Source organism: Eptatretus burgeri, chromosome 7 (assembly GCF_056783735.1).
Source record: "Eptatretus burgeri isolate ZD-2024b chromosome 7, Ebu_testis_v1, whole genome shotgun sequence".
Classification (NCBI taxonomy): domain Eukaryota; kingdom Metazoa; phylum Chordata; class Myxini; order Myxiniformes; family Myxinidae; genus Eptatretus; species Eptatretus burgeri.
This window is the reverse complement of record NC_140967.1, coordinates 25,941,864-25,966,507: the sequence shown is the minus strand read 5'-3', so window position 1 is coordinate 25,966,507 and position 24,644 is coordinate 25,941,864. Positions and strand designations below refer to the sequence as shown.

Here is a 24,644-nt window from a genome sequence, read left to right as displayed (position 1 = left end):
TTCAGTCAGAGGGGACAATTCTGATTCGACAGGCAAGTCATCAGTCAAGAGAATTTGGGGACATGCAAACGAAGTTGATGGTACACTAACAAGTCGTTGATTTGGGAGCTTCCGTCGAGGTTTTTGGCGACGCCAGTCAAGTACACATTGTCAGATAAGGAGTTCGGCATCATTTGAGCCAACTGGAGGACCATTGATTGAGATTGTTAACAAGGCATCCAGCATGTCATTTTTCATTGCTGACCTCATTCGTGACTTAATACGCTTAAGGGCGCTGGCTCCCCGTTCTGGCCATGCATTGGAAACTGGCAGAGACATACAAATTTCTGCAAGCTCTACCAGTTTGGGGTAAAAGTGCTTGTACTCCTGTTTCTTCGATAAGATTTGTTTAAGCACCCATTCTGTTGGTGTGAAGTTAGATTTTAACGAAAGTACTTCAGCAGGCACATGTTTTTTCCATGAATTTAATTCAAACTTAAAATTCTGCCACTCAGCAACAACTTTCTGCTGACCAGCTTTCTCAAAAAACTTACCACCAAGTAGGTCAATGTAATCTGCACCATACTCTGAAAATCCATGGTCATCAGCTTCAGGTACTGAAGTCTGATCAAATACACTGAAGCTGGCGAGGACGTTGGACTCAGCGAATTTCTCCTGGATATTCTCCTTTAAGGCCCAGTGACACGTTGAGGTTTTAGCCAACGTATGCCGATTTTTGAAATTTTTTTCTAAAACGCTGGCACACATTGAATACGTTATGGGTAAGTTTTGATAACATTGAGAGCACGCTGAAAAACACTGCCATACGTCGTTGTACGCTAGCTTTAAACGTTGTACTTTTCGGTTGTCCTCAAATTTTTGCATGCTTGAAATTTCACGACGTATGCCGGCGTATGACTCACACGTTCCGCTACGCTGGCCACAAGTTGTATGCACGGTCTGCGATCGTTGACAGACGTCAACACATGCTACTTGTAAGTTGATCATAAGTTGAGACACGCCGAGGTAATGTTTAGCGTACCCGAAACTTATTTCTAACCTATGATTAACGTGTTGTTGGCACGTTACGCGATCGTTGCCACACGTCGACAGACGTTACTTTTAAGTTACTCATAGGCTGAAAGACGTCGGTAAAATGGATCGTCATTGCGTCAGCGTCCACGGCCACGGCCAGGACACTTATTTGCAGCATTCTTCAAACTTTTCTTCGGCATGACGAGGATGTTCACACTTCGATGTCTAGCTTGGCTATGATTCCAATTGTCCATCGGCAGCGTCTATTTAAAATAGTCGAGTTTGAGCGTTTTAACACGTTCAGAAGAAACGATTAAAATTTCCAAACCCCAGCGTCAAAAAACAAAGGCGAGTGACAGCAATTTAAATCGTTCATTGTAAACAATGGAAATAGCTGAGTGGTACCGTTTAAAAGTCGTTGAGTGTAAAAAAAAAAAAAATACAATTGTTGAGCGCAAGCGTCTACTTTCAATAGTGGAGATGCAGCCATTTAAATCGTTGAGTGGCAGCCTATGAATAGCAAACCCCACGTCACCGGCAAAGATAAACTGCCGCACGATATGGATAAGTTAGGCTATCGTTGGGCATAGTTTGTGAACGCCGGCTACACGATAATTATTCGTTGGTATACCGTATCTATAAGTTATCGAAGCGCTCTATGCACATTATTAGTTCATTGTGCATTTGTCCAACCCGTTATGAATAGACCTAAATCGTAAAAATAAGCTATATCTCATTGTTGAAAAAGCCCCATAAAAAATTAGCCGCGAAGAACTTCGAACAACGGTGCAAAGATGTCTCCTACCCATGGACACGCGGACGCAAGGAGGATCCATCATAACCCACACCCTCCCCCTCACACTCACCTACTACTGCCAACATGAACAAACTACTACTAATACTAATACTAATACTGATACTGATACTGTTACTGCTGACGTGGACATCGACTCAAAAAGGACTCGAAAACACTGTTGGGTTCCCCTTTTATGAACACCATTTTTATTTACCAATTCCCAAAATCGCTGGGAACACGTCTTTATATGGCAGTTATAAGTTAGAAACACGTTCATTTATTTTTTTTGTCGACCGGAAGATGTCATTGGAATACGTCTACATACGTCGATGTGTGTTGGGACTACGTAAAGAATTGGTTCAAAGCACGTCAAACATAAGTTAGAAATAAGTTTCGCGTAAAACGGACATTACCGCGACGTGTTTCGACTTATGAGTAGCTTATAAGTAGCCTTTGTGGACGTGTGTAAGCGTCCACATATCGTGTGTAAAACTTATCCCCATCGCATGCGGAACGTGTGTCATACGCCAAGTATGTCGTAAAATTTTGAACATGTTTAAAATTTCTTGACGTACTCTACTTACTACGACGTATGATAGCGTACTTTAGCGTTGTACTCACGTATACCAAACTTACTCATACCGTATTTGACGTGCCCCAACGTTTTAGACACATTTTTCTAATGTCGGCATACGCTGGCAAGATCGCCAAGGTGTGACTGCGATGTTGACACTTCCATTTCTACGGCAGTTATGATTCGAATCGTTGTGCGTCAGCCTTTTAATAGGCTACGTCACGACATCGTCGGCGATGCGTGCAACGCGCTATGCCTAAGTTAGACTATCGTTGGGCATAGGTTGTGAACGCCGACAACAGGTTCAGCATTCGTTGGTATTAATTATCTTTTACACAACGAAACGTTCTGTGTCCGTTTCTAATACGTTATGCATAAGACCAAGTCGCTATGAATACGTCCGAATCTTTAAAAAAAAAACATCAAAAGTTCAACGTAAGCCAGCGTTTTACATAAATTTTAATACGTTGCCATAGCTGGCTAAAACGTCAAGGTGTGACTGGGCCTTTAGGGCATGAACATATTTCTGTAGCAAATTAGAAACCTGATCTCTGTCAAAATCTGTAACTTTCAACTCACAACTCTTGAGCCTACCACCCTTCTTTAAATCATTCTGCAGATTTTGCACAACCTCCCCTTCACTGACAATTTTATCTCGTTCACAAAGAGTGTGCTGAATGCTTGGCTCTATTCTAGCAAAATTTACTGTGCCTCTCTGAAATGTTTTGCTCAGTGCCCCAAAGTGTGGAAGAATTTTCTTCAGTATATACATTGCCCCAATGAACTTAACAGAATTCATCTTACTTTGCAAACCACAGACAATGGTATCTTGCTCCTTGCACTGCTGAAGAGTCAGTAACAAAGGCAGAATGTCCATATAGACAGCCTCTACACCATTCTGCAATGAAAGCCACCTTGTACGGCACGATTTACGTACTTTGCGAACAATGCTATCTCTTGAGTGATTTGTTAAATTTACTCTTTTAACTTCCTCTTGTATTTTGACATACAGTGCTGTACGCTTGGGGGAGTTTTTGCAAAAACTCCAAAGTTGTACAAGAATAGTCTCAATTGTGGCAATATACTTAACAGTATCATTGGCACCAGAGCATGCCAAAGCAAGTCTATGGCAAAGGCAATGCACTGAAATAATTTCTTTCTTAAGCTGCTTCAGCCGAGCTGCAACACCATTCTTCACCCCCATCATAACACTACAACCATCTGACACAAAGCTACTTAAATTGTCAAAAGGCAGCCCACATTCCTCAAGACTTTCAGTAACAAGTTTGGTGATAGTTTCAGCATTTGCTGAAACAGAGTTTTTCAGAACGTCCTTTATAAAAAGATAATCTACCTGTGGCATTGCTGTTGATGGATTCACATTGCTAACAAATCCAAGCAGCTGTTCAGATACCGAAATGTCAGTCACCTCATCTATCAATAAGCCAAAACATTGTGCTTTTGAAACTCTGTCTGTCACAATTTTTTTCATAACATTACCTATTGTGATAAAGATCTCTCGGATTGATCTCCCGGACTGGTGGCGGAAATGTTTCATATTGGCGAGACCCCCCACTTGGAAGAACTCTATGAAGTTCTTAAGTTTTTTTTGTTAGCAATGTCTTCCTTAGCAAGGAAATAACAGCTTGTGAAAGCATTGTATTATACCTCATTAGCAAATGTTTCTCTATCCTTAAGCTCTTTATCAAACACAGACACCCTCTGCATTAGTTCAGCCATAACAGCAGATTTGTGCTGTTCAGATGTAGAGTGCTCTACTAAAGCAACTTTCCTAAATCTACAGGCTGGCTCTGTGTTATAAATTCTAGACTTGTTCTGCTTATTTACTGTATTATATTTCTTGCACAGAATACAAAACATGCCATGTTGGGTTTCACTGTAAACCAACCAATACAATCCTGTTTTGCCACAGTGTGTAACTGGATCTGTCAGCCATTCATGGCTAAATCTCGATTTTGCTTTCTGTCTTTCTATTTCAGCATGACTTAATTTCCAACATTGTAACTGTTGGCATTTCTAAACTCTGTGAATACGTTCTGCTTCTGAGAATAATTCTCCCAACAATTTATTGATTACATCCTGGCCAGGATCTTCATTAGGTGAAGATGTATCAACATCTTTTACACTACACATAGAGATATCATGAGAAAGATTAATGGGGAGCAACATGTTAAAGTTTCTTCTACCATTAAAGAACTAGATGATTGAGACTCTATGCCAGAGTTTCATTAGTTTAGAGAATGTTAATGAGTTGGCTGCAGTAGACGGTGTCACTGGATGAGGAACTGCAAGTTGATTTTCTTGCAGAGAGGGTGACAAAGTCCTGGCAGATTCAGAAAGTGAGAAAGAGTTCGCCGGTTGATTTGCAGTGGGATGGTTGACTGGTTCAGGAGAGGGAGAGCAGACTGGTCCAGAAACAGGGAGAGGTTCAGGTTCAGAGACTGGGAGAGGTTCAGGTGGAGGGACAGGGAGAGGGTTCAGGGAATTCTGCAAATAGCAAATAATTAAAATGTACATGTGCTGTCTACTTGTGAATGAAAAATTGTGAATTGATAAGTTTCCCATGCTATCATTTTTAATGTTGCCCACACCCCACTCACTAAATGTAATGAAAATTGCTTGGATGCTAAGCAGTGGAGTAACTGAAAATAGTCCAAATGCATTCATCACTGTGAGAAACTGCTTTTCAAAAGGGCCTACCATTAGCCAGAGGTTGAGGTCCATCTCAAATAATGACAACACCTAAACTTCACAACTCCCTAAATATCTGATGAACTTTTCAAGCATAGAGAAGCTAAGTATTATATTTGTAAATTTTATTTCATTCATTTTATGCATATTTCCCCTCTTCGATTTCATTTTATTTTGTTAAATATTGTTTATTATTATTTTATTGTGTTTTGTTTTGATTTAATAAACAGCTCAAACTAATAACTTTAGACGAGTTTATTGTTTGAAAATGAATGATAAACATGTATTTCACTTCACTCGTTTTTTGATAATTTCTTTATTCGATGTCAGCTGGCTTCAATCGGTCAACCAATCAAACAGTCTAAGTGTGAATACTGCATCACAGTCACAATCCCAATTTTGTTAAACTTCCACCTTACATTATCCACCAATATCGTGTTGTTTATACCGTCAAGAAAAGCTCGCAAGTCTATGGTACATGCATGTACCTGCGGTACCAGTATTCAGTTGGCCAGTTCACAGCTGCTCATACTTGGCCTTCACTTCAGTGAATAAACGGAGATTTTCAGTGCAAATAACCACGAATAATAAGATGTACAAAAGCTGCTTTAAGCTTATAGGCTAATTACTTTATAAATTAAAAAGGCACAATGGGTGACCTTGTAATTTGGAGCCGCATCACTTGACAAAAGCCCAAAATGAACGAGGTAAAACGCGTGTTTCGTGAAAGAACAACAACGTCGCACTCGTGAGAGTGCAAGTTTAGACCAGTTACTGATGGCCAGAAGTTTACCTCCCATGTCTTTGGACTTCTTCGAAAATCCAAAGTCAAACAGGGATTTTCGTTTCGATGCCATCGTTTCGGCACCGAAACTGCGAGGCCTACAAAGTCTCTCTATTGCAGGAGGCGTGTTTTAGCTGCTTGTGTTATTTTTAAGTCAGTGTTGTGCTCGACCTGGCGAGAGTACTAATAGTAAAAGAAAGCCGCTTTTATCGAAATACTAATGTGTTTTCGTCTCGGATTTCAAAACAGGGGGTGTGGAGATTTCGTGGTGACAAAAAAATTTTTTTATCGAAAAATCGGCGCTGAAGTAGGCGGCGACCTTTGACATTTTTTCTCTGAGAAGACGGCTACGGGTCACCGGTAACCGGCTTCTAAGGAAACCCTAGCTGAAGGGTATTGAAGCCCCACTGTAGGATCGGGGGAGACTCATTGCTTGTTGTAGGGTTTGTTTCTACTATTGGTACCCCCAATAGTTAATGGTTTCTTCGAGATTCTTAGACCCCTTGGGGTATTGAAGCCCCATTGAGGTTTTTATTTATTTTATTTTTTATGCCAATTCTCCGAGCTGTATCGAGGACATTCATCAGAATTGAATCTTTCATCAATAACAGGAATAACAGGTATGCCGGTTTGACATTATTTTGACTTTGACATAATTTGAGAATTTTATTTTTTCACTTTTTACCGTAACTCGACTAATTTTTGTCCAATCGGAATGAAATTGATCTCTCTTGATAGCCTAGAGAAAGGGACATTTACGCTTGATTTACATCGTACCCCTCCAGATTAAAGGTCAAGGTCAAATGGCAGTCTGAAATATTTTTTTGGGGTTTTTTTTTATTTTTTTAGTCATCGCTCAATGTTGCCAGTTGATGCGGAATCTCAAAGACCGCTTGGCCTTCCAGGATGTCCTTGCGTCATAATGAACCTACATTGAAATTACGCACCTGATATATGATTTGTGTCCTTGAACTATTTTTTGGGGATTGTGACCTAATTAACAAAAAAATGCCTTTTTGATCATAACTTGAATAATTTTTTCTCTGATTTTCATGATGAGTTTTATGTATAGATTGTAGATGGGGACACATTTTATTAATTTACACACTGTTCCTAAATGTTGAAGGTCAAGGTTATATGGCAGCTTGAATAAAATATACCATTGCATCACAGGCGCCGTGCGGGGTCTTGGCGATCCTTGGCGATGGATTTTTTTTATTTTTTTTTTTTTGATTGTGGATATCTAGTTCTAATTTTTGTCACTACAGATGTTAATCGCTTGTGTAGTTGTAACAATTTTGGAGTGTTTGTTCTCCTTCGTTGTCTGTCTATTTTTCTTCCTCGCTCTGCCTATTTGGAAACATTCATTGTTGTTATTATGTCCATCTTGGTTGCTATTCCCTACAGTTATGCACCATGGTGCCCGGCATGTCAACAGCTCCAGCAAGAATGGGAAGCTTTGGCAAGTAAAGTTGCAATCGAAGCCATCGACCTTAGTCTTGCGAAGGTCGATGTCACAAAAGAACCAGGTGTGCTTGTTTGTAAGCATGCTTGTTGGTACTCGAGTGTTGGACTTCTTGTATTGTTGTTTGGGATGGAAGAACGTCCAAGGTCTTTAGTACAAGGCTTGATCGAAATGCAGGGTAAAAATGTTTATTACTGCTGCTCTAGTAATTGCTATTACATTTTGGTTTGTTTCCATAAGGTGTGAACAAATAGTGATCAAATAAAACAAACAAATAAAAAATGATTTTTGAAAAATTTATTATTATTATTATTATTATTATTATTTTATTTCTGAGATAATGCTTTATGCTTATTTGTGAGAAAGGGCCAACTTAATGTTATCCCAAATAAATCTGAAGGCTGGCATATACATATATGAATATAATATGTCTGCACTCTGCATGTATAATTGGAGAGTTCAGAGAACACCATACCCTACGCAGTCTTTATAAAAAGGACAAGGGAGGGGTCTCTTCAACTTTGCCTTTCTGAGCACAATCCATATTTCCTACGAGCCGCGATTTTGCCTGAATCTTGATATTCCCCAACACTCGGAGAGCGAGCAGCAAATTTAATTGGTCGTAACCACGTAAAATGGTGTAATATTTCATCCAAGTACTGCTAAATTGGAGGTTTTTGGAAGTGGCAAGGAGGCGATTTGTGTTCAAGTATATGATTAAATTTCAATAAAATAAACATTTTAATGACTGGAGGGGAAAACAACTTTTTTTTTCTTCTGAAATTTACTGCTGTTGAAGCAACCGCTGTCCTTTACTCGTCACCTTGTCTTAAATTAGTTATTCGTGTCTGTTGTTTGTCCTTTTATAATGTCCTTACAAATGGTAAGTTCGCTCTTTGGAAAGACTTTCAATTTCGTTTGACTCCCAGAAAGGTGGACAGAGTTTAAAAAAAAAAATAGGACCACTGGGCCTGTAGCCTATCTGGGCCCTGGCCTAATTTTGCAACCCAAATTTGGTAGCATTCTGACTGGTGGGTCAGGAGAGGAAGTTTTTGAAAGAATTTATGGGATTTTCCCAAATATTAAGTCGGCCATTTTGACACACTTCTGGTCGCGTGATCGGCATGAACTCTATACTTTAAAATCCCATCCCTGGCTTCATGTTTTAACCCAAATTTGGTAACATTCTGACTGGTGAGTCTGGAGAAGATTTTTGTAGAAATTTACTACGTCTGCTATTTGACCTACTTTAGGTCACGTGACCGGAATGAGCTTTGCAATCCCCGTTTCCAGTCAGGAGCGGAACGTTTCTGCCAAATTTCAGCCGAATCGGACGAGCGGTTTGGCCGGAGAAGTCAAAATAGGTGACAGACAGATAGACGGGACCGTAGGTGCGCGCGATAACAATACCTTATCTGGAATTTCAATTCCAAATCAGTTTTAAAATATTTTCGCTCATCTCTGTGCACATATGATTGGGACAAATTCAGAGCCAAAGTTCTATAAAACAGCAAACTTGTCTTCCTATTCATGTTCAAGATGTAACATTCAATTCAAATAAGTTGTTCCTCAATGAACTGTTAATGTGGACGGACAGACATGAACCGATTGCTTAACCCCATTTTTTTACTTCGCTTGCATGGGGTAACACCAACAGCCACAATGACAGCAGCTGCTCTTGTACTTCCTCTCTCTGCCCTTTTCACCCTGTCATTTGCCATCAGTCATCTTCCGTCTGCCTGGAAATCAGCCAACACCACGTCATGACACAAAAAGGTGCAAAAACGGATCTCCTTAACGAGACAAATTAGCTTACTTCCATTCATCAGAAATGTCATGGAATCTATCATCACAGGTCAGGTATGGGAGCATGTGCTGGAGCAGTGCGTCGCTGCGTCCACTTTCTGCCGGTATTCCAGGGGCCTCTGGCCATCCCCCAGACAGATGCCGAGCCCATCCCCATCTCCTTGAGATGCTGATTAACCTGCTGCAACTATGAAGCACGTGGTCGGCCCATTGGCCTCCTCCACTCACGAGACTCCCTCGCTGAGAGAATTAGGTGAGCAGAATCAGCGTCAGGAAAACGAGCCACATGTCCATACAGCCGCAGCTGATGCTCACGGACTATACAGGTATAAAACTCTCATTTGAATCTCAGCAACCGCTCGTTGAACACAGTCTCACCAGTGATAGCCAAGGATTCTCCAAAGAGACTGACTACCAGAGGAATTAAGTCACATCCGTAGAGCAAGACTGGAAGCACCGAGGACGTGAAAACTCGGACTTTCGTCCTCCCGCACAGGTACCAACAGCACCACACCCCATGATCCAGTGAATCCATGACTCCCCAAGCCCGACCCAGACGTCTATTGACCTCTGGCTCACAGCCAGCGGAGACATGAATCTCTCCGTGACTTCAACAGAATCACCACAAGCAGGTACAGACAAGATGGCAGCATCCAATATGTCATTGAAAGCCTGGATCTTAGTTTTGACCCAGGAAACCCATAATCCCAGCGGCTCTGAATCCTCATTCAGCACCTCAAGGGCCCCCAAAAGGATCTCTAGGGTCAGGTCAGGTATGGGAGCATGTGCCAGAACAGCACGTCGCTGCGTCCACTTTCCGCCGGTACTCCAGGGGCCTCCGTCTGGCCATCCCCCAGGCAGATGCCAGGCCCATCCCCATCTCCTTGAGATGATGGTCAACCTGTTGCAACCATGAGGCACGTGGTCGACCCACTGACCTCCTCCACTCATGAGACTCCCTCGCTGAGAGAATCTGGTGAGCAGGATCAGAGTCAGGAAAACGAGCCACATGTCCATACAGCCGCAATTGACGCTCACGGACTATGCAGGTAACAAATCTCATCCGAGTCTCTCTCAGCAACCGCTCGTTGGACACAAAATCCGACCAGCGATAGCCAAGGATTCTCCGAAGAGACCTGGTACCAAAGGAATTAAGTCTCCGTCTCAGATCCTTGGTCAGAGTCCAAGTCTCGCACCCATAGAGCAAGACTGGAAGTACCAAGGACCTGAAGACTCGGACTTTCGTCCTCCCGCACAGGTACCGGCAGCGCCACACCCCATGATCCAGTGAATCCATGACTCCCCAGGCCCGACCCAGACGTCTATTGACCTCTGACTCGCAGCCAGCAGAGACATGAATATCACTGCCAAGGTAAGTGAATCTCTCCACGACCTCAACATCCTCACCACAAACAGACACAGACAGGACAGCAGCATCCAAGATGTCACCGAAAGCCTGGGTCTTAGTTTTGACCCAAGAAACCCGTAATCCCAACGGCTCCAACTCCTCATTCAGCACCTCGAGGGCCCCCAAGAGATGACTCTAGGGTCTCCGCAAAGATGACTGCATCATCTGCGAAATCAAGGTCAGAGATCTCGACATTCCCAAACGAATCCATTCTGTACAAGTGCTGAAAAGTGTGGGGGTCAGTACACACCCCTGACAAACGCCCGTACCAACTGGAAATAAGTCAGAGATGGTACCACCACACTTCACAGCACTCTCAGTACCAGAGTATCGTTCAAACATCAGATCCATCAGTTTTGGTGGCACCCCACGAAGACCAAGAATGCTCCAGAGGGCATCCCGATTCACTAAATCAAATACTTCACAGAGATCAATATAGGCTGCAAGCAGCCCCTGCTGAAATTCTCGCCTGCGTTAGGTGAGGACATTAAGAGCAAGGATACGGTCAATCGTTGACCGCTTTGGTGTAAAGCCTGACTGCTCTGGACGCTGGTGCTCAAGCAGATGGTGGCGAACCCTATCAAGAATTATCCGAGCCCGATCAAGAGGTCAATACTTTGCCCGACACTGACAGCAGCATCACCCCTCGGTAGTTGTTTCTGTCCTGGCAATCACCCTTCCCTATCCAGAGAGGGACAACAAGGCCCTTCTTCCATTCAGTTTGGATGATGCCTGTGTTCCAGGCAGAACACAGAACTCCATGCAACGACATGCGTACAGCATTTCCACCAGCCTTGGGAAGTTCAGCATGGATGCCACAGATCTCAGGAGCCTAACTCCATTTTAACCGGTTCACCGCAGCCTGTACTTCCACAAACGAAGGTGGACCACAGTTGATTTGGGGGGTCAGCAACTGCGATGGTAACACCCCTGACATCCAACTCAACAGCTGGTGGATCAGCCTATCACAGCTGCTCAAAGGAACCGGCCCAACGGGCCTTCACTTCGGACTCCTCTGTCAAGAGCCCACCACCCTCCGCTCTAATTACAGTACACCGAGAAACGGGCTTGGAGGAACGCAATGCGCGAATTCCCCTGAAAGCGGGACAAGAATCACTTGACCACAGGTGATGCTCTACCCCCTCACAGATTCCTCGCACATAGGCCTCCTTGTCCACCCTCAGCGCACGTACAGTTTTACGCCTCAACTCCCTGAACAGCTCAGCTCTGCCATTCAGCTTGGCCCTACGACTCTGGTCGATGGTGTCCAGTGTCTCTTGAGAGACAAAATTCTTCTTCACTGTATGGTGAGTTCCAAGACATCCACTAACAACATTAAGTATGGTGGGCTTGAAGGCGCTCCACAACTCTTCAGGATCCCCCAAAGTACCCAGACCCCCTCAATCCCCACTCAGCCTGTTTGCAGATTCCTCAGCTACCCTCTCATCTTTGAGCTTGCCAACATGCAGCCAAGGCTGGGATGGTAACATTCTCACATATTTAAGCTGCAACTTCAGAGTTGCCACAACAAGCCTGTAGTCGGTATCAAGGAAATGAGCACTCCGGTAGACCCTGCAGTTCTGGATCATCCTCCAGCGACCATCAATGAGCACATGGTCAATCTCCTTTGCCACACGACCAGCGTCGGAATATCAAGTCCAGCGATGAGCCTGTGGGCGCTGAAACCACGAACCAGCCACCCTAAGTCCATGATCCTGCAGAGTCAAGGAACTTGGTGCTATTCTGGTTCACAGTTCCAGACCCATGGGGACAACCACATGTCTCATAACCATCCCTATCAGTTCCAGTCGGTGCATTGAAATCCCCCAGGACTGCAAGAGCAACTCGCCTGGGGCACCGATCAACCAGACTTGAGGGTGGCATAGAACGCGTTCTTCACGGTGAGTTCACTCGCCTCAGTCGGAGCATATACAGAGACCAGGGAAATGTGCCACCCAAGGAGTGACGTATCCTTCGTCTCATAATATGCTCGTTGCCCAGTGATACCTCAATTATCATTGGAGTCAGCTTGTGGAACATCCCTACAGCAACTCCTTGGGCATGGTAACCACCAGAGCGACCAGATCGATCATAGGTGTAACCACCCACCATGATCTCCCTACTGTCCGGTCTCCGAACCCCAGAAAGCGTTGCAATCCCGATGTCCAAACGCTTGAGCTCAGATGATAACAGACAGGTGATCATCCTTTCTTGGGGATGAGACATTCCAGGCACCCACCCGAAGGGACCGCCTCAGGTTAACCCAAGGAGACCGCCGTCTGGTGGACGACACCTCAGCACCGACCCGGGAAGGTTACCCTGTGGTTTTCCTCCTATCATCAAAGATTGGGGGTCCCGAAGGCTTTGCCCCAAACCCGTCATCCGGTGAACTGCCCTGTGAAGGGAAGCTGCACAGGAGGTACTCCCACGGAGTAGGTTTTCAATTTTATTTGCGTTTTTCTTGTTTTGCGGAGTGAAGCGGTTTACGGTGGCCGGCCACTTAATTTCACTCAGTCTTATTTTCATTTTCAAGAAGTTGAAGAGGGAGGAAAGGATACCAATAAGTTTTTATTTTTCTTTCATATTTTTTTTCATTCTATAAAGAGGATTTTTTTTTTGTTTTGTTCCTAGAAAAAGGAAGTAAAGAGATTCATACCGGTATCATACATATTTCCTGTGGATTTGTGACCCTGAAAAGGGCCATTTGGGTTTGATGAGGTTCTTCAACTGAACTCGAGGAAAATCCTCATCAATGCTTTCCTCGTGGAAGACGGCACGTAGCTCCTTCTCCGAATCGGGGTAGAGCAAGTCCACGTCGCTGTCACCGTCATTCGCAGCCTCCTTCCAAATGATGTCGGCCTCTGTGCCGTCCATGTTGGAGATGCAGCATTTCAGACATGCTCGCTGATGATGTCCGACGGTATCTCCTCCCACACCTTAACAATTCAGCCGCAGATCATCGGAAGGTCGACTTTTTCTCATCCTTACCGCTCTTGGTGTAGGTTTTCTCCCCACTCATTATCCAGTCGGACCAGCAGCGACGTAGCTCATCCTTGAACGGCTTGTTGATGGACACATCCAGGGGTTGCAGGAGCAACATCATCCTGCCCGGGATGACGACGAGGTCGGTGTTTGTCCGACGGAGCAGCACTTTGGTGTCGTCGGTCTTGTGCCAACTGAACAAATCCAGGACAAGCATGCTCTGTCGTCGGGAGAGACCGCCATCCGGCCTCCTCTTCCGGACCGTGCACACCCAGTCCTGGACCATTCCCTCGTCCATCCACCCCTTCTGCTGCGCACAAACAATGATGCCGGCTGGAAACTTGTCTTTGGGCAATATCTTCCTCTTCAACACGAGGTACGCAAGAAGCTTGCCACCGTCTGCGGTGCAGGCGAGCACGACGGTGAATCGATCCTTCTCGTGGACCAGTATTGTCGATCGTTACGTTGCGTGCAAGCTTATTTGAGGTGGGTGCTCCGTTATTAGACTCTCGCTGTTGTGAATAATTCCTTTTTTTTTTTTTGACGCGAGACCAGGTGCTCCTCTTCTCCTTTTGTGTGTAATGGCGTTTTCAGAGCCGCGAAGCTCTATGTGCGCCGCGCACCGAAACTCCGGATGTCTCCGGACTTCTTTGAGCGTGTCTTTGTTTAATTTCCACACGCGGTTCATAAAACTCTGTGCAAAGTCTTAACCTGAACCGATTTTCAAAATGTAAATGGTGGAATTTAGCTCAACAGCAGTTCTGACTGCTAAAAAATAAAGAATAATAATAAAAAAGTGTTCATTTGGAATATCATTTAAATTCAGCATTGATCGTTTTTAAGACTGAATTGATTGTTTGTTTTTTTTCGACACCCGTGTATGAACCGCACCCCCAACTTTTACCTTTTTTTGCCAATAAAAAAGTGCGGTTTATACACCAGAAAATACATGCATTCATGTTTTTACCCTGCACACACGAAGTGAAAAGCGGTGTTAAGCAATCGGTTCATGTCCGTCCGTCCGTCCGTGTACAAACGTTCGTTTATAATCGAGGAATAACTCGATTTGCGCAGAGAGGAACGAGATGTTTTTTTTTTTTTCTCTGTCCACCCGTCCGGCAATTAAACAAAATTGAAAATCATTCCAAACGGGAAACTTGCTGTTTTTAAGGACTTCATGAAGGACACAAACAACAGGCACAAATAACTAATGGAACGTGTTAGTTAGGGTGATGTAATTGACACTGCGTCAAGGGTGTGAAATTCTGTAATTAATTTGTTGATGCGGCTTTAACAATGCCAATTTTATTTAAATTGGGATTCAGAGAACCACCTCAGCGCCGTCGAGTCTGGCATTTCACTCAAGCCGACTGGCAGGATCTCCAAACAGCCATCAAACTTCTAGACTGGTCTCCTATCGCTACTTTCTCCAACATCAACTCATCCTGGGAATTCTTTCAAAGAAACTTGCTCTCATGCACAGATTTATCCCCTCTCGTGTCCAGTTGTCTTACCCTTCCTCCCGCCCTTGGTTTACTGAAGCTTGTGGCGAGGCAGTTGTCCTGAAACAACTTGCCTTTGCCTCATGGAAAGCAAACCGAACTGAGGGCAATCTCAGTTCCTTCCATAAAGCTCGGAACAAGTGTGTATCTACCCTCAGGAGAGCCAGAAAACAACATCTTTCTAATCTCGTCTGAACTTTCAAACCTCTCTCCCTCCTCAAAATCCTGGTGGCGTTTAATTCAATCTGTTTCTGGTGTATGTTCCCCCTCCATCCCCTCCCTTACCTCAAATGGCCGCACTGCTGATACCGCACTGCTGATACCGCACGTGATAAAGCTGAATGTCTAAACTCGGTGTTTGCAGCTAAATCTTGTGTCCTAAACCCATCATTTTCTCTACCCACTTTACCCAGTCGCACCCAACTGTCCCTGGACTCTGTATCCTTTTCTCCTGACAAGGTGGAGAGCTTGCTGTCAAACTTCGACTCAGATTCTGCAACCGGCCCAGACGGCATCAGCCCACGTGTCCTCAAAGCCTGCTCTTCTGCTCTTGCTCACCCTCTCTCTGTTCTACTCACCCTCTCATTTCCTCAAGGTCATCTGCCATCTGCTTGGAAATCTGCTAACATCACTGCCCTGCATAAAAAAGGTGCAAAAACAGATCCTTGTAACTACAGACCAATCATCAGCAAGGTTATGGAATCCATCATCGCTTCAGACATGAAATCCTTCCTCTTCTCCAATGGCTTGATTTCCGATCATCAATTTGGATTCAGACCAAATCACTCTACCCTGGATATGCTGCTTCTGCTCTCCCAACAATGGATGGAGGTCCTCAATGCCAGACAGGAAATCTGAGCCGTATCCCTGGATATATCACGTACTTGTGACACAGTCTGGCACCCTGCACTACTCACCAAACTCTCTTCCCATGGTATTCAAGGCCATCTCCACTCATGGCTCGCAGACTTCCTCTCCTGTCGCAGTCAATGTGTGGCCCTAAATGGAGTTCTTTCATCCCCTCTTCCTGTCCAGGCTGGAGTTCCTCAAGGTAGCGTTCTGGGCCCTGTTCTTTTTCTGGTTTTCATCAATGATCTCTCTGACTCTCTGGAAAATCCTCTATTTCTCTTTGCCGATGACTCCACCCTCTGCCGTACCATCTGTCATCCCTCAGACCGGCAAGCAGCAGCTTCTTCGCTCACTGCAGATCTGGATAAAATCACAAACTGGTCCAACACGTGGAACATGTCTTTCAATCCACACAAATCTCACTCTCTCACTATGTCTCTTCGAAAGGACGTTTAGAAAACCCCCCCATCCACTTTCTCAACAATCCTCTGGAAGAAGTCCTTTCTTTCAAGCTTCTGGGTCTCACTATCTGCCATGACCTTTCCTGGGAAAGCCACATTTCAAACCTCGCCTCAAAAGCCAGTCGCCGACTGGGGATCCTCCGTCTTGCAAGGTCCTTCCTTGGCCCTCTTGAGCTCCTGACCACTTACAAAGCTTTGGTCCGCAGCCTGATGGAGTACTGCTCTCCCCTCTGGGCTGGTGCTCCTGCCTCCCATCTTTATCGGCTTCACGCTGAAGAAACCAGGACATTTAGGATCATTGGCATCTCCCGCAATGAGGCTGAGTCTTTGGGCCTCTCACTCAATCACCGCAGGTTGGTCGGTGGTCTTTCTGTCTTCTACCGTCTCCTCTCCAGCATCGCCCCCCCCTCCCCCCCCGCTCTCTCTGCGATTTGTCCCCACCACATTTCCACAGGGCGTTCAAGGTCCGCCAACAACCCCCTTCTGGTAAAACTACCAAAATCACGAATCACTGCTCACCTCTACTCTTTCATTCCTCTTTTTTCCCGCTTTTGGAATAAACTCCCTCACTCGATTCATTCCCATTTTTCCCTCCAGGCTTTCAAAACAGCTGTTCACCACTACCTCTTATCCCCCATCCAAATCCTCGATCTTTTTTACCCCCGATAATCCATCCAAGCCCACCTCCTTCAAATTCCCTGTTTTCCTTCCTGAAAGTCCCTGTAATGTCCATCTTCTATTCCCCATGTTCCCCGTCTCATCCCTCTCCCTTCCACAGATCTCCTCACATCTCAGTTCCCCACTGTTTTGTCCTTCCCACTCCCCCCTCTTGTCTCATGCCCCCTTTGATGTGCATTGTGTGTTAGCTCTCACACGAGCCTCGACAAGGTATACAAAAAAAAACCCAAAAAATAATTAATTATATACTTGAACATTGTAGAACACAAATCGCCTTCTCATCGCTTCCAAGAACCTCCGTTTTCGTTTTGTTTGGATATGTTACATAAGGTGGTGAAAAAGACGGCTTCATTGGCGCGAACCTTCCGGAATTTTTTCTAATTATCTTTAAAATCATTACTTGATTGAAATTGAAATACAGTTTATACTTGAACACTACGTACGCTAGCGTGTTCTGTGAACTCTCTAGTTTTATTCTGTGTTCAGTCTTTTAATTTTCTCCCAACCCACCCCTCTCCCTGCCACCCCAACCCCCCTCCTCCCATCCAATGCTTTCCCCACCTTTTTGCTCCCAAAATTAATCTGAAGACTTAGATATGTGGCATTATCTTCTTTTCAGGTCTTAGTGGGCGATTCTTCATCACCTCTCTCCCTACAATCTACCAGTGAGTAGTTCGGTTTAATATGAAAAGCACACCTGAATCTTGTCCCTTCCTCCTTGTGTCTTCTTGATGCTAAAATCATAAATTGATTCATTAAGTGGTTTTTCTTTGATGCTCTGATTTCGGGTTTTATGAGTAATGCTCTGCCAAGGTAAAGGGAGTCGGTGATACCATGCATGTGTTGAATTGCTCTTGTTTGAATTCCTCCTGCCCAAGATTTGTCTCTTTCAGATCATCGAGAACCCAGATTGCTGAATACAAGCTTTCAGCTTTCACACTTCTAAAAATAAAATTCAACGTTTTGGTTTCTGACATTGATCGTACTAATACTACCTGAGGGAGGGGTCTCTGGTTTGAGAACCCATAATTTAATATCCAGTTTCATTCAAGTGTGTTTCTTATTTTTATCCCCACACTTTTTGAAAAAAACAACAAGGGAATAGTGTAATCAGGTGTGTCTGTCCATCATCTCCTCCTAAATGGCTGTGGTCAAATACCCCACATGGAAGAAGATGTGAGAGCAGTATCATTTTAGCCCCCCCCTCCCCCCCTTGGGGTGGGGTGAAAAGGTCAAATAACAAAAAAATGCAATTTCGATCACATTTTTCAGCATTTTTAAATGAAACTTTGTATATCCAATCAACTTTGGGAGATTCATGAAATAGGTGACAATTAATTTTGGATTTGACCCCCCGGGTGCTTGCCCCAGGGGGTTGGGACTTCGGGTCATGGGTTAAAAGAGAAGATTTTTTTTTTTTAAATTAACATAATTTGATATTGGGTCATTCCTGATGCAACGTTTTGTCATCTTTCAACTTCGCTTTCGGTGTGAAGCATGGGGATGTGTGATGGCATGCCATCGACTTATCTCTCGTTTGTTTTGTTCACAACTTTTCTTTCTTTCTTTCTTTCTTTTTTTTTTCTCCAGTGCCAAGGATGGGGAGTTTCGGCAGTTCCGTGGGCCAAGGAACTCTGAGGAGCTGCTCCGTTTTGTAACGGATCGAGCGTGGGAGCACCTCGACCCCGTGGCGACATGGAAAGCACCCTCCTCTGTCTTGTAAGAAGCTCATGTGTTTTTGTTTAAATCTCTGTACGCAGGTGCAAATTTTGCTATTTACAATGTGCTTTGACTTACAACAATTAGACATCCATTTTAATAATAATCCAATATTTATATGACGCCATTCAAAGGGGTTCCGTGATGTCGCAGGCCAAGCCTGCATGTCTCTTTGTCCGTGTTTTGGCGTTTAAAAATGCTGAGCATCAAGCAAGTAAGCAGCACGTACCATTTTTGGTCTTTGGCGTGACTGCCAGGGTAGGATTTGAACTCCCAACCTCTCAGACTCAGAGCGGATGCTCCAACCATTACACCACCATTTTCCACTATTGAATTATACCTGTCTTGTTAAGTTAAAGTTTCTGTTTTTTATGATTAGGCATACTGACCTCGGCTTAGAATGCTGAATAGTTTTTCTACTTTATGGAAAATGAATAGAAAACAAAAGAGTTGATATGAAAGTCATTTTGTATTCCAAAGGCCAGGAATGCAGGCAGGGACTTGCCATTTACTAACTGGAGCCATCTGAACAGTCTCTTCAATTTGGGTCTTATTACTGTCTGGTGCATGTATTCTCAGTCGCACCACCGACTGGGACGTGGACGCACTTGGATTCTGATTGGTAGTCGAGGCCAAATGCACATGTTGGATGGTAAAATGAACTCGTGTGGAAACAAGCAATGGAGGCAAGACCCCTTGCATTTCGACCAAGTCCACCAAGAGTCATTTTAACCACTGCTTTACAAGTACAATTGCACCAATGCTCCAAATCAAATGGCGTTTACAGCAGAGGTGAAATAAATCCGGATGTCGCAGTGATTAAGCATCATGATGGACACAAGCGAGGGGAGGGATGGAGGGGTAGCGCTTTGTCGTATGCTCCCCCTCCATCCCTTCTCCCACTTAAAATGGCACCACAGCCATTTTAAGTGGGATCATACCCTATCCAAAACCACGGTCTTTTATACCCAAACCCACCTCCTGAAAAATTCCCAACTTGCTTCTGGATATGTCTTGTCCACCCACTGCATCATCCCCTACCCCTCATTCTCACCCACATCCTGTTGTCCCTCAGCCCTGCTGTTGGTGTCACTCCTCCCCCTCTCTTTCTCTTGTTCCTTTTGCTCCGTTGCCTCTTGATCCGGTCTGTGTTCTCGCTCTTCCACGAGCCTTGTGTTTGTATATAAAAAAAACAAAGCTGTATATCTATCGATTGTAAACAACCAGCAGTGAGCATCCAAGCTCACACCCGAGTAGATATCAGCGGAAGCGGCCATGATGTGATTTATGACATTTGCATTGTGAATCGAAGAGATGTTGAATGCAAAAACACCGAAGAGGCGCAATTTTCCATGTTGAGGTTTTGGAATATTTTCAAGATGCGAGAGATGCTTTGGCAATAACGATTACTTGGAGTTTGTGCAGCGGCAATAACCGTTTCGCTGTTACCATGGAGGCTTCCTCTCCTCCCCTGATTCTCACCCCATTGTTGTTGTTTTTTAAAAATATTATTTTCATAACACAACATTCATGATATACTTGATATGTGCACTTCCAGGATGACCGGCATGTCGTGCCTCTTTCAGCTCTCGATGTGGATCAGGGTGAGCGTTACCATGACGAGTGAATGGACCAAATTTTTACAGGGCCTCTGCCTTTTTATCAAACAAAGCAGAAGTTGTAAGAAGTGTTTCTGGAGCCCTGAACCCAAACGAAATGTTTTTTTTCCAGGTAACTCACAGTTATATGGTGGTGGACTTGGGCCTGCCTGCGTGGGTTTCCTACATTATCTTTGCTCTCAGTATGCTGTTGGTTGGCCTGCTGCTTGGGTTGGTAAGTTGCTTTGTTTCTTCATCATTTTTTTATTTATTTTTGGAGCTTGAATGAAGTCTGTTTGCCCGGCTGGGTAATGTAAAGGGCAGTGTTGTCGGTGGGGGGTGTTTGGGAGAGAAAAGAAAGGGGAGAAGCTTGAATATGGAAAATGAGGGTTTGGACGGAGAAGCCTGATATGTTGTCATTAAGAAAAAGTGCATCCAACCAAAAGAGGGTAACCCAATCTACCTTGCTGGTGTCGTAATAAACAAGTGAGAGCAGATCCGGCCTCGGGGATGTTTCACACACTTCCCGGCGGGCTTCCTCAGGCCGATAGACGTCTTATTGGCCCGAGGAAACCCGCTGAGAAGCGAGTTAAATATTGCCTGCGATCGCATCTGTTCTCACTTGTTACCTCCACCACTGAATGTGGATGGAGGTTGTTTTCACCTCTGTCTGTCTGTCTCTGTCTTTGAGCAGAATATACCAAAAAGATATGGACAGGTGTGTGACAAGGACGAATTGTGTGGATTTTGGTGAAGATCCGGATCCTCATAACTATTTTTTTTCAGCCAGATTAAAAACTTTTTTCAGGTGATTCCTCACCATTGAAACATGGGGCCAAAATGATATATAGCATGTTGTTGCATGATGTATAGCATGTATAGGATCCGGATGCAGATCTGGCCTGTCGATGGGATACAAAGCATAAACTGTTCAGCCTGGCAGAGGTATGTGCTCTGTCGAGTGCCGTTTATTTTATTACTCGACCAGCAGGATATATCTCGTTATGTTCTTTGGTTGGATGCACCTTTTTCTTTATGGTATTGATGTGTAATCCCCAACAGCATATATTAGTACACACACCACTTCCCTTTGTTCAAGTCAAATTTACCTGAATTTAAATGCCATGCCACTTGCAAAGGTGTAAAACAAATAAATAAATTGCCCCGTTTGTTTCGTTTCTGCTGACTCGCTGATATACTTGTGTTCCAGATTTTTGTTTTGCTCACAGACTGCATCTGTCCTGCCAAGCATATTGAGCTTGAGCAATCTCTTGTTGAAGGTATGCGATGTGTTCTTAGCAATTTGCCAAATTCCTGCCAGTTTTTGGATGTCTACTTGTATTTGTGTGTTACCTGCACTTATTTACTTTTCTTTCTTTCTTTTGTCAAATTCATTTCTGTTCTTGCCATGCCCTTGTGACTTCATCGGTGGGTCGTGCAATAAATTTGTACTTGGCACTGAGTTTTGGGCATTGAAGCAGTAACCATGTTTTCTAAGCGTAGCTGCATAATGTGGCTTCTTATCTCCGAAGGTGGACGGAAGCTGTTTTCACCCCGTCTGTTTGTGTTTGTCTGTCTGTCTGTCTGTCTGTCTGTCTGAGCAGGATATCTCAAAAAGTTGCAGACGGATTCGGATGGAATTTGGTGGATGAGTTGGTTAGGTGACAAGGATGAAATGATTTGATTTTGCAGAAGATCCGAATTGGATCCGGATACGAGAATTTTTAAAGTGATTCTTCACCATTGAGAATTGGGGCCAAAACTGCGTGCGTGCGCGCGCGTGCGCATATGTTTTTTTTTTTTTTCAAAAAGTCATAGATGAGTTGGGTAGGTGAGAAGAACAAGCTGATCAGATTTTGGTTCAGGTCCGGATCCCAATTCAGCCTATCAGTGGGGGATACCAGCATGCTGGGAACGGGGCAATGCATCAATCGACACATCCACGCCCCCAGAAAATTATGTGGTCACCGGCTGCCGACAAATATATGATTTTAAAAAGTGGGATACAAAAGCATAAACTGTTAATGCTGATGGAGGTATGTGCTCTACCAAGTGCCGTTGCAGTTTTATTATTATTTAAATACAAATCATTGCACTTTGACAACATCTGGGATGCAGCTTTGCTTCATATAATCCTTTGATATGCGAGGGAAATCTCTTATCTGGTTCAGTGACGTTGCTCACATGCACAAGCAGCATGTCCCTTTGCACCGCATTGTTGTTGGCTCAACCCGTTTCAGATTTTCATCATCTGCCCTTTAACCTGCTTCTTCTTTCAGGGAAATGTTCTTGGCTCGTTCGCTTTTTCACACTCGTATTTACTCCCAATGCAATGTCTCACTTTTCCAAGAAATCCATCATGTACTGTAGTTTCTCATCCTTGCAACAAACGGACTGCAGCGGAATCTGTCTGTCTGACTTTCCGAAAAGATAAATCGTAACTAGCGCATGGAACATGTGCTTCATCTCTAACAAGTCTCGCGTCGTCATGGTGTCTCTTGGGAAAGATCCGACATTAATTGTCCTCCATCCTCTTGTGTGGTCAACCACTTTCTGAGATCCATTCTGTTGAGGTTATTATCCTCACTGTCAGTTGTTATTCTCTCCCTTGGAGATTGCAATACAAAGCTGACTTCAGGAAGCAGACACTGTTTCAGTGTCTGCAGAACCAAACTGTTCCTTGATTCTCCTGAACTCTGCACAACAAAAGCTATTCATGAGGATACCTGAAGGACAAGTTCACACTTTAGGCTGAAGTACCTCCTTCTGATGCAACAAAAGCCAAAGCTCTCTGAACATCAATGGCATGGCCCTAGAGCAGAGGCTCAGTGTTTGCTCCTCTCCCACTGTTGACGGATTGCAGTTTTGTCGGACCCCGCTATTCACGGATTCGCCCTTTGCGGACATCGTGTCTTTGTGGGTCATAAAGTGTGACCTGCTTCGACATTTGTGCTTCGTGTACTGGCATTTATTTTGAAAAAAACCTCAAAAACTTCAGGACTGATCTCCTATATCCACTTGGGAACTTGGAAATCAGCCAACATCACAGCATTACATAAACAAATATACCATCAGAGATGGGGACTCCCCCGCCATTGAATGAAAAAGGTCATACATATTCCAGATAATGAGGGAGGTGAATTGGAAACAAGACACCATTTGGTCATCATCTCGAAAAAGTTCCCCAGGGGTGAGGAACGTAGTAACCAAAAAATAATTGAAATCAGCGGTTTTCCATTTATTAGAAAAAAACATTTTTTTTCAAGATGGCCGCCCCAGTCGGCCATCCTGGATCCGGCCACGCCCAAAATCAATATGGTTCTTCCTTTTCAGGTGGTACATGTGTGACTCAAATTTCAAATCGATATGGCGAACAGTGGCGGAAGGGGGATATTGTTGTCACCCGGGTCGTCCGGCTGTCCGTCCGTCCAGGCGTCAACATTTATAGCTGTGAGTGCGATAACTCATAAACTGTTTGCCATATCAATTTGGAATTTGAGTCACACATGTACCTCCTGAAAAGGAAGAACCCTATTGATTTTGGGCGTGGCCGGATCCAAGATGGCCGACTGGGGCGGCCATCTTGAAAAAATTTTTTTTTGTAATAAATGGAAAACCGCTTATCTGATTTCAATTATTTTTCAATGGCGGGGGATTCCCCATCTCTGATGGTATATTTTTTTAATTTATTTATCTCTATGCTGTTCTATCGGCTCTTTTAATAATATCCGTCACGATCTCGGCTTGCTTGATCAAGCATGCTCGACATGCAACCGATCCCTTGCTTTTCTGCACGAATTCTGCTTGACAGGCCCCTTTTGATAATTGGCCCCTTTATTTACCTCCACCACCAAAGATTGTGGTTGTTTCCATCTTTTTGTCAGCAGGTTGTCTTAAAAAAAAAGAGTTATGCACGGATTCGGACAATTTGGTTCACAGGTTGGATGTGTGACAAAGAAAAATTGATTGGATTTTGGTGAAGATCTGGATATGAGACTTTTTAAAGTGATCCTTCATCATTGAGAGTTGGAGCCAAAAACAATACATCGTCGTGGCCAAAAATATTGGCACCCTTGCACTTTTTTCAAATAACTCACAATTTTTTTCTAAAAATAAGTTGAAATTGACAAAAGTATTTGGTCTCCACAATTCTTTATTTCACTGTTAATATTACAGAACCTTTGTTTTTGATTCAGAACTTAACATATCCTTTTAAATCAGAAAATGAAAAGAAATGGCATTGACAAAATTATTCACACCTGAGACTGAAATATTTGGTAACATTCTTTGGACAAA

General features: G+C 43.9%; 1 protein-coding gene across 3 annotated transcripts in view; it reads left to right on the top strand.

Moving 5' to 3' along the window:
• LOC147022852 (thioredoxin-related transmembrane protein 1-like) overlaps positions 1-24,644 on the top strand; it is a 42,155-nt gene that overhangs the window by 1,996 nt on the left and 15,515 nt on the right. For all 3 annotated transcript variants that reach the window (XM_085887739.1, XM_085887738.1, XM_085887737.1), the window contains exons 2-7: positions 7,288-7,409; positions 17,651-17,696; positions 18,622-18,750; positions 20,309-20,354; positions 20,482-20,583; positions 21,559-21,628. In XM_085887739.1, coding sequence (XP_085743865.1) covers positions 7,288-7,409; positions 17,651-17,696; positions 18,622-18,750; positions 20,309-20,354; positions 20,482-20,583; positions 21,559-21,628 — 515 coding nt within the window. The remainder of the gene's footprint in view (positions 1-7,287; positions 7,410-17,650; positions 17,697-18,621; positions 18,751-20,308; positions 20,355-20,481; positions 20,584-21,558; positions 21,629-24,644) is intronic.